Source organism: Chroicocephalus ridibundus, chromosome Z (assembly GCF_963924245.1).
Source record: "Chroicocephalus ridibundus chromosome Z, bChrRid1.1, whole genome shotgun sequence".
NCBI classification, from domain to species: domain Eukaryota; kingdom Metazoa; phylum Chordata; class Aves; order Charadriiformes; family Laridae; genus Chroicocephalus; species Chroicocephalus ridibundus.
In genome coordinates, this window is record NC_086316.1 from 32,079,817 (window position 1) to 32,090,527 (window position 10,711).

The window sequence follows — 10,711 nt, forward strand, 5'->3', positions numbered from 1 at the left end:
ACCCAGACGGTTTCTCAATGCTTCTGCAGAATTTCTTCCAGACTAATGCAGGCCTTTCTTTTCATTCCCCAGAAAAATCGCTATGAGATTTATGTTGGCCTCCTGAAGGAAGGGGTGAAGGAGCTGCTGAGTGAAGGAGAGAACGATGCACCAGGACTGAAGAAATCCCATTCAAGTCCCTCGTTGAATCAGGAGTCTCCAGTTAGTGCCAAGGTGAAACGCAATGTCTCGGAGAGGAAGGACTACAGGCCAGAAACACCCAGCATTAAGCAGAAGGTCACTTAGGGTGGAAATAACAACTAGGGGAACAGCCATGCAGCAAAGTACCGGTGGTCAAAATTTTTTCATTTAATAACCTGTCATTCACAAAAAATAAGTGCATCTGCCTGAATGGGGTGTTAGTGACATTTTCTATTGTATATTTTGCTGTTTCTGTGCAGATTGTGGGAGATGTCTTTGCTCCTGCTTTGCTTTGCTTTGTTAATTTGTCATTTAGCAATTGAAGCATCGGGACTTTTTTGTGTTGTTCTGTTTCTAAAGGAGGCGGGGGAGGGGTAGAGCGCTGTGACGTATATTCTGTCTCTTCCCCGTTTATCTCCTCCCATCGGCACGTGGCTTTCATCTCTCAAGTCACTTGTCACTTTATTTACGTGGTGGGTGGGAAAGTAACTGGACAAATGCTGCAGAGCTGTGAATGCGAGCTGCAGCTGTAAGAAACGCTGTGCAAACGGGCAGCTGCAGAAGGCTGGCTAGAGCCTAAGGGTGCTGGGAGCACTGGTTTCCTGACAATGCAGGGCATGTTGGTACTGGTACTTAGCAGCAGGTGCTACAGCAAATAGTCACTGTTGCTTATCTTATTGCATTGACCCTGGACCCACGAGTGCAACAGAATGAAACCTGGAAACCTCTGGCAATGCTGGGATGACAGCATTGGAATAATTTGTTTGCTTCTTTCCAAGCAAAGAGTCTTCTCCTGAGTTAGCAGTCTGGGTGGTATCCAAATCCATGCTGTCTCTGCAATCAGGGAGATTAGAGATTACCCAGTCGGAATGAACCTGGGCTGTAAATTTATTTGCAGAGGAGGATGCTGTAGATGTCAGCCATTAGTATTGTATTTTAAAGGCAAAGGGCCTCTGAGTAGTTTTTAACTATACGCTCTCACTTAGCTGCTATATAGAGCCTTATGATATATTGTGCCCCGATGCTTCCCCTTCCAGGAGTGTCCTTGTTGGTGTGCACATATAGGTGTTTGCAATTTCTCTGCTAGTGACAAAGCACTTTGCCTTTTCTCTTCAGGAAGGGATTCTCCTTAGCTCTCCATTTTCCTGCTTTAGCTCACATACAGGTGGAAAAGGCTGGTGCAGACCGGAGAATGGGACAGACCTGTCCTTGCTGCAGGACAGGGTTTGATGCTGTCCTGGCTCCTCTATGCCAGGAGGTCAGCACAAGGCAGCCCCAAGTTTGGCAGATCCTACCCTCCATCTGCAGGGAACCAGCCCGCCTTGCACCTCCTGCATACCCTGCACCAGGCTTTCAGGGCAGGGAGTGCAGGACAGGGAGAGACCACCGTGGGCAGAACTTTCCATGCCATCAGTGGAGCCCAGCAACAGGACAAGGGAAATGGGCACAAACTGGAACACGGGAAGTTCTGTCTGAACACGTGGAAAAACTTCTTTACTTTGAGGGTTACAGCGCAGTGGAACAGGCTGCCCAGAGATGTTGCGGAGTCTCCATCTCTGGAGATACTAAAAAAAAACCTGGATGTAATCCTGTACAGCCTGCTCTAAGTGAACCTGCTTTAGCAGGGGGAGGGAGTGGTCTAGATGATGAGGTCCTTTCCAACCCCTGCCATTCTGTGATTCTGTGAAGGCCCCTGTTTGTGCCACAGACCCTCAGGGGGGCCAGCAGTCTTTCAGGCGTAGGGAGCAGAAATATGATGTAGAAATCATTTTCCTGCTTCCCAGCCCCTCTCACCTGGGCGGCGGCGTGGCTCTGCAGAGAGCACTGGCTCACCTGTTACTTAACACCCTGGGTTTTAATCTCGAGTTTGATACTGGCCCACAGGGTGAGCTTGGACAGGTCTCTCCCATTTTGCATTGCCCTTTCCCTATGTGGAGCAGTACAACCAAACTGGCCTTTCCCACAGAGTGCTTTGGGAGGTAACGTTGAGGGACAGTTGAAAATTATTGCTCTTATTTTTGTTGTGCCTGGCACAAGGCAGCCTTTCTGATGGATGTAATTCTTAATGCATAAAGAAACATCAAGATCAATGCAAGGACTGTTTAGAAATGTGCTGGTGTTCCCAGCTAAGTAGTTGAAGGGCCACACATCAAAAAAAATTACCACCTGAGTGGATTTCTGCTCTGCCAGACTTCCCGAAGGGTCCAAGTCAATTAATCTAGCTTATTGAACTGCCAGTTCAGTGGGCAGGACAGGGAGTGATCAAAGAGAGAAGGACCTTAATAGGCACCTCGTGACTTGCCTCCCCCACTGAGGACCACCGTGCAACAGCTTTCCTGGTGTTGTGCTCACTGTTGGCTGTAACAAGGATGTTGTGCTCTCAGATGCCGGGAGGTGTTGGAGCGAATCGATCCTTGCAGTTGCAGTCCGTCACCAAAACCAGATGGGACTGTTTCCAAATGTGATGTAGGGACACTCACACATCTGGCATCTGCCACTGAAAGTGGCTGCTCCATGGTAGAAGTCAGGAGGTCAGCCACTAACCCTGGCAACGTTTCTAAAAGCTGCGGAGTCCTGAGTAGAAGCCAACAGTGCTTCCCAAGCACTGGGGCATTAGAAGTTGTATACGCTTACAGTGGAGCAAATGTTCACTCCTCGTCCTGAAGAAGAGAGATGCCTTCTGGTGCTGGAGCCAAAGTGATGTGGTGCGGCATGCTGTGTTAGGAGACTCAGTGTAGACAGGTGCATGATAGTGCTCATTGGGAGGGATTGTTTGAATTAATCAACATTGATCAACAGCTCATGGAGGGGAAACAAAGCCAGGAGATCCCTGCGGCTGTTCGTCATGCTCTGGTAGTTTAAAACAAAAAAGCAGAAGAGAGAGAAGGAGAAATTCATTTGGGGAATGCCAAATGCACATTTGAGAAGAAAACTTGTCCTGTCTTAGATACGGTGTTCAGAAGCATGCAGCAGAAACAAAAAAAATGTGCAGATTTGTAAATGGGCCCTGCTTGGCTGTCAGGGCAGGGTTGTCTAGATGAGTTTTTTGAAGGCAGGCAGGAACATGCCCAGCAAACTTCTTGTGATTATGGAGTGCAGTGCTTTTAAAAGCAAAGAGGTGACATTTAACTTTTTTTCCTGTCTTTTAAAATATTCTGGTTGCTGTAGACTGCAGCTAAATTGCTGATCTCAAAAAGAAATTGTTCTTGTAAAATGCGTTTACCAGCTTTGACACAGAAACTGGATAATTCCTCTTCAAAGTCATTGCAGAGGAGATGATTTGAAGCAATAGGAAAAGTCAAAAAGTGAACTGCAAAAATGTTGGTGTGGTTTTTTTTGTCATTTTTCATTATTTATTCTCTATTTCCATGTATACTTCTAAATGGATTAGGGTATATTTTTTAAGTCTCATCTGGGCTTAGTAAATGCAGTTTTTTACTGCATTTTTTAGCCATTAAACATTTGTTGAGCTTGGAGCACTCTTGGGGAGACTGCTGAGGCGTGCAGATTAGTTTACAGAGAATTTGTCAGGTTCTGCTCAAGTTTTAATTAATGCCATTTTGCTCCATTGCTTTACAAATTCTACACATCCCAGGCACCCATGTGAAAATGCTCATTTCAGAGGCTGAGAGAAAAAGGTGATCCTGTTGTGAGTGCCTAAGGCTGATGGATTCCCTTGTGAATAGGATCATCTACTAAGCAGTACTGTAATTTGCTTTTTTTCCCCCCGATGCTATTGCAAAGGGTGAAGGCAGGTTCACAGGAGGTCTCAGCAGTGCTTCTTCTTGGGTGGCACCACTGAGAGTCTGGTGAGATAGCTTTGCATGGTACCTGCTAGCCAGTACCCTGCCTTTCTTTGCTGAAATATTTGCCTTTAGCAGAGATCAGTGCTTGACCTCAGTGACTCAGGAGCTCCTGTTGCAGTATGTTAGGATACTCTGCTGATTTCTAGCCTTCCTCTGGGACACACCATGGACCTGGTCTCGCTATTAACAGAGCATCCTGCAGCTTTCTGGGGCTGCTCAGTGCAAGCAGGAGTTACTGGCAGACCACCACAAGCATGTGTGCATGCAAGCCAGCCTTTGCGTTGGTTCTGCAGGGAGGTGCCATTCTCCCTTGTCATCTTCCCTGCTGCACCATGCGACCATCGCTCAGGCAAAGCCTCTGCCTGCATGTCGAGAGGAGGGATGCAAGGAGTGGAGCAGGATGGGGCCAATGGGGCCAACGGCCCCTCTCATCACCCCTGCTCAACATGCAGACAGAGGTCCTGGAGGGATGAGTCCTGCTCTGAAGCATTCCTGGTTGCTCCCCCTCCAGGGGCTGGACCATCTCCTCTTCCTAGCTGAGGGAGGAGAGAGGACCTTACTGGCTCTGCATCTGACAGCAGAGAGGTGAGGGAGAAGGACAAAATTGCCCTCTCCTCACTCAGCAACAAAAGCAGGTGAGATAGATACTCTCCTGAAGCTGCAACTGTGCTCTCCTCTGTGAGCCAGCAGGATGCAGGGGTCTGGTTGAGATGGTTTCTGTTCAGCAGTGGCTGCGAAAGAGGCTCTCTGGGCTGGCTGTGTGTTTGTGTGCGTCTTGCAGATAAATCACGCATGGACCAGTGAACATGACTACAGCTTTTTAATCCAGTATTTATGTTGTGTCTTTAATTGATGTAGAGATAAGTCAGCCAGCAGAGTGATTAATGCAGCATTGCTGTGGGGGAACGCTGTTCAGCTGCGATGCTGACTCAAACAGTTTTTCATCTATAGCCAGCCACTTGTAAACAGTTACCAGAAGCTTTCTAAGGGCTTGTAACAGCTCATCCCTTAAGTGCTTTCCCTCTGATCCTGCCTACTCCCAGGGTGTTGTCTGTCCACATTTTGGGTCTCTCCTAGAGAGCAGTGCTCAGTGCAGCCCTGCTTTGAGCAGGAGTTTGGACTAGCAAACCTCCAGAGACTGGAATTGTTCAGTGACTTTTCACAGCTCCAGTGCCTTCTGGTAACAAGGATGGTTGTTCTTCTGGCTTTAAACAGCCAATATTTTTGCCTTTCTTTGGTCGGGGAGTGAGGTTCTCACTTGATTAGAGCAGCTCCTTCAGTGAAGAGATGGTTGTGGCAGTGCAGAAAGGCAAAGGTGGCAGAGTTATCACTGGGCTTCTGGAGGCATTGCATGGTAATGTTCCTCTTGAAAGCAGGGAAGACTTTCGCTGCAGGCGGCGTACCACTTACCGTGTCTGCATTCTCTATCCCTAAATCAATTTGGACCTTATCGCAGTTAGTCTGACAGCAACTCCTCCTTTTCTGTCAAGCTGCTCCTATCTGTCATCCTAGCACCTCAGCTGCTTCTGTATAACAGGTCTCTTTCCTTCCATGCTTTTAGAAATCCAGAAAATTTGACTGTCCCATCTTGCCTTGAGAAAACCTGCTCTGAAGCAGTGCTGTGTTGAATGGATAACCCTGTGAACAGATTTTTCATTCTGCTCGTTGGTAGCCTATGTTTCCAGCCACAGTTATAGCTGGGAGGTGTGAGACAGAGTTTCAGACTGCCGTGATTCTCTACCGTTACGCTGCAGGGACGCATGGTCTCCCCTCCCACACTCAGACCAGACACTTGTGACGTTCCTAATCTCCTTTCCAGAAGCCTTGGAGGCAGAGGCAACCCGTGCTGTGGGGAAACTTTGAAACACTGTTTTGCAAGGAGTTGGGTACTTTCCAAATCAGGTCATACGTTTTGCATCCTTTTGGGGAGCTGTGTTTAAAAAAAATTAAAGACTTTTTAAAAAGCCATTTTCAACCAGTGCCCCCCAAGCACAGAGAGATGTTATTGTTGCTGGAAACACCGTCTGCTTTTGCAGAGGCAAAGGCATTATACACACCTTATCTCAAGCAATCTTCCAGCTTGCTGCTTGTTTAAAGTTTCCCCGGTATTGCTCCCCAGGCTCTGGGACATCACATCTGCTCTGAGAGGGCAGTTATGAAGTCCACATTTCTCCCCAGAGCACAACCAGCGTGTGTTCCCAGCATCTGATATCTAGGCTGCCTAGAGGGGTAAGCCAAAGAAGCTGTCTCAGAAATTTCTTTGAAAGAGCTCGTCTCCAGCTTGTGCTTTGTTAGAGGATTTTTTTATTGCACATAGAACAAGCGTGCCTGGCCTCTCCTCTCTCCCAGAGCTCTCCCGGCACCACAGGTGTAGTGTAGTGATCTGCTTCACCTGGAGCTTCACCGTGTAGGACCTGAACATTTGCTCCAGCAAGAAGAGGCTTTGTCAGCCTCCTGAGAAATGACATCACCTAAGCTGAGCAGCAGTGCAGAGGACAAACGATGCTGTAGGAAGACAGTCAGAAAGCCAGTGCCACCCTCTGTGGCTGCTCACCTGCTGCAGACTCTGAGTTTGAGCATTACCCTCAGTGCTGGGGGTAATTAGAAATGCTGGCTTCCTTTTCCACCTACACGGCGCTGCTTGACCAACTGTCTCTACTGCCTGCTGCTTTTCTCCCTTGTGACAGCAGCACCCTCATTCAGGGGTGACACAGTCCCGTTATTAGGAGGCTGGTTTAAAGAAGAGCAGGGAGGAGAGGTCCCAAGAAAATGAGTCCGGATGCCATTTGGGAGTACCTGCTCTCCTGTTGGCAATATCCAGTTGAACAGTGAATGGAGGCAGGCTCAGCCCAGCCTGAGAGAAGACACCTTGCTTGTTGTCCGTGCATTGAGGTTGTATTTTATTTTTTTATTAGAGCACTTCCCTCAGCAAATGTAAGCAACAGCTTTCCCAAAGGCCGCACCATTGACCTGACTTTGCTCCCATGGTCAGAAGGAGCAAATTTAGGCCAGCTCAAAGCGTTCTCTGTCCTCCCCTTTGCACAATGAACTACTCTGTAAAAATTATAAATGTTTAAGCAATGAGGGACCTCCCATGGCATCTGCTGTTAAATCTGGGCCAGGAATCAGCTGGGGTACAGGCCAAAGGTTCATTTGGACTGAGAAAAAGTACATCACCTAGCAATGCAAGGATTGAAAGTGCTACAAACTACAAGGGCAGGATTTTTTTCCGACATAAACCACTTAATTAGTAGCCACCCTATAGGAGTGGTTCTGTATGTAACTCACCTAAATGAGACCATCACAAGAAGATTATTTTTGTCGAAGCAGGCAAGGTTTCTGCTTTGCCTTGGACCAAGTGACTATCCTGGCGTAACCACAGAGCAGCTAGCCAAGCTGCCATGGAGACTTGGTTTGACACAAAATCCTCTGACTCCCCTGAGCTCCTTGCTGGGAGAAGGGAGATCGATGATATCCAGTCTGTGTCACTGCACAGGGCAAACGCTATTGGTCATGTAAGTCTTAAATCACTTACACACTTATGAAAACCTCATGCTTAGTGCTGTCAAATTCTGAAAGACTGTAGGATGAGAACAGGGGTGGGTTGTGTGGGGTTTTTTTAATTTGTACATATTCATGACAACTGTATCCTCTTACTTGAGGCTGGGATTATAACTTGGCTAAAAGAACAGAGTTTTTTGGCAGTTTGAAAAATTTAAAATCACTACTCTTTGCGTGAGGTACAATCTGAGGCTTACATTACATGGTGAACATATTTAAGTGATGCCTATAGATGTGTGTTTGTATTTCATAGGTATAGTATGGCTTCTGTGGCTCAGCACTCCAAAGGCTGCTGTTCTTTTCTGAGGCTTATTTTGGTCAAAGCACTTCAGCAGCTGCAAACTTTGTTAGGATGCTTGTTGTTCTAGTTGTTCTCAAATTAGCGTAAACAGTCATCAGACCTTTCACAGATTTAGGGTATCCCTTGAGCTGCCTTGATCTCCATGTGTTTGTCCATCAGGGGCTGCCTGTTGTTCCGCATGTTGAAAGCAAAGGCGTATATTTGAGAGGCTGAGCAAGGATTACTGGGTGTGATTTTCTGCTAGCTCAACACTGGGCTAACTCTCTCCCTGTTGATGTCAGCCGATGCCTGCACCAGGAGTGTCTGTGCTGACTTCTTCTGAAAATCACACTCCGGGGATCTAATACACAGCTTTACTTCTGAAAATGTTGACCTCACTCTGTGAAAATTCAGCAAGGGGACATCAAAAAAAGTGTCCGAGCAGGACAGGTGCCTGTGATGTCTTCTGCAGATACAGCCGTACAGCAGTAGTGAGGGTTTCTTTCTGCAACTGCACATATTACAGAAGAACGTCTGGCTCATTGTCAGGGAAGAGCAGCAGGGCTGAATTCTCACTCTTGGGCATCTTGTATGCCTCCCAGAGGTTTCCACTGGGGAGGTTTAAATAAACTTTTAGCAAGTTGCTGGTCTAAGTAGAAAGACTTAAGGAAACCCAGTGGGTTTTCCTGTTGTGCTCTAGTCAGGGTAACACTAGCATTATCTGCATTATCCCTGGAAAGGGGGAGCAAAGCCTGAGGGTGGGATTCTTACCTGGAGTCATAAAACTCTCATCATGCAGTTACCTTGAAGCACTTGAGCAACTTCAGTGAAGCCGTACCTTTGTGCTTCACTGGTCCGTGGCCAGAGTGATCATGTCTTGCAGGACCGAGATGGGAATGGACTGCAGCTCTGGATGAAATGAAGAGGGACATCCCCATCACCTTGCTTTGGGCGAGCTGTAATCCCGTAATCCTTTTTCAGGTGCTGAGCTTCTCCCTTGGGTTACCTGCCTCCTGTGGTGATGTAGTGGGAAGATGAGGGTGAGCACTGTGGCACTCAGAATCACAGTTAGGAAGTGTCGTTTCCCCTCCAACTGAGCTGTTACAGAGTTGTTTTCCCTCAGGCTGAGAAAGGGGACTGAATTTTCAGTTATTGTTGCATGGTACCTGTATGGGAAGAGCAACTCTTGTAGTGGTAGTGCAGAAAGACATTGCACATGCGTGTACACACACGCTGTGTATCTCTTGTGTGCAGAACTAACCGTACAGGACCGGACAGCAGTCCTTGCAAGACCTTTCCTCTGGGTGGCCTCCTATCCCTTTTGCCAAGTGTAGGAACCTTCTTTCTGATAACCTTGAACTCAATTTACTCTCATCACTGAGTTGCCGGAGTGTTTTTCATGCAACACACTAGAGACGCAGTCCCGGTCTCACTGCTTTGTGGTAACTTCTTGGTCTGCTGTGAAGCAGCATTGAGGTAATCACTAAATCTTCTCCAGCAGCATGAAACTTGCTGCTCTGACTCTTGAGGTGGTCATTGTCTCAGGTTTGAGGCTGTCCTACCACCAGGGCACCCCGTTTTGTCCCTGGGAACATGCATGGCCAGAAAGCATACTCCTCAGTGGTCAGAGTCAGAGCTGTGCAGACTTAAGTCAAGCCCTGGTTCATGGGAGGTGTTTCCACGTGCTGCTGATGTCCATAAGGACTGAAACATACTTGCTTACACAGAGATGCTTTCCTGAAGCAGAGTTGTCAGTCTTTTCTATAGGTACCACAGGATGCCCTCCCTTATTCTGCTTCATGTAACTGGTACTAGAATGATCATTTCCTGATAAATGAAGGCACTTAATCAGTCCTCTTCTCCTTGGAAGAAGGACTTTTGGGGATATTGTTATATCATTTAAAATAATATTTTGGAATTTAAGTTTACATTGCTTTATTTTTCACTTGAGGTGACTGTATATAAATATTTTCCTCTATTTTATCATTGCTGATAAAGTAAGCCTACGGTATACAGACAAATAATTTGCCTTTGATGTATTGAAACTGTGAGATATAAAGTAGACTCTTCTCTTGTGTCCATGTTCCTGACTATAACTCTGTTCCTCTGTGTTTTTATAAGTTGGAATAAATGTTGCTTACGGGCAACAGAGAGCCTGCAAGCCTCCCAATAATTTTTATGTAATTGAAATCAAGCAACCCTAGTGAAGGATCTCACATATGTATAATGATATATGTATATGTACAAACTTTAGAAAGAAATAAACCAAATGTATTTCATCTTCTGCAGTTGAATGTTGGTTTTTTTTGAAGCCCTTACCGTTGCTTCCTACGAGTAAGGACATGAAGGTGGCTTTACTGGCTCATACAGTAGCCTCTGGCTGTCCTGCTCAGGGAAGATACAGACTAATTAGCAGGTGCAGCCCCTTTCACTAGTGCGCCTTTCTGACTTCTGGCAGTCAGCAGTTTCAAAGTTTCCTGAGCTGAGGGTGCATGTACTGCCTGCCTTACAGAAACACAGGCTGGACCTGAATACCTCTGCCAGGGCAGAGGCCAGTGTGGCCCCACACAAATATATAGCAAACACTCCTTACTGAAGGGAGCACGAGGAGGCGTGTGATTGGAGTAACCAACAGAGCCAGGGGTACTGCATGGACGTTAGTTCTGCGTGAGGACAGCTGGAGCATGTCTCTCTTCCTTCTGCACCTCTGAAAGAGGTGGCTTCCCCTCCAGGCTGTTACAGTGGGTGAAGCCTGCACAGTTACCACCACTTAGCTGTGAAGAGATGCCAAGAAGAGGACTGGCTAATTAAAAATTAAAAATAGTTTTGCCAGCACATGGGCTGGAAGAGGGAGGTTACAGCAAACAGCTGTTCCAAAATGATT

At 46.9% G+C, this 10,711-nt stretch overlaps 1 protein-coding gene across 5 annotated transcripts in view; it reads left to right on the forward strand.

Moving 5' to 3' along the window:
* Positions 1 to 10,111, forward strand: part of PSD3 (pleckstrin and Sec7 domain containing 3) — a 114,338-nt gene extending 104,227 nt beyond the window's left edge. For all 5 annotated transcript variants that reach the window (XM_063320254.1, XM_063320255.1, XM_063320257.1 and 2 more), the window contains one exon: positions 73 to 10,111. In XM_063320254.1, the coding sequence (XP_063176324.1) occupies positions 73 to 285 (213 nt within the window). In that variant the 3' untranslated portion in view covers positions 286 to 10,111. The remainder of the gene's footprint in view (positions 1 to 72) is intronic.
* The last annotated feature ends 600 nt before the right edge of the window (positions 10,112 to 10,711 follow it).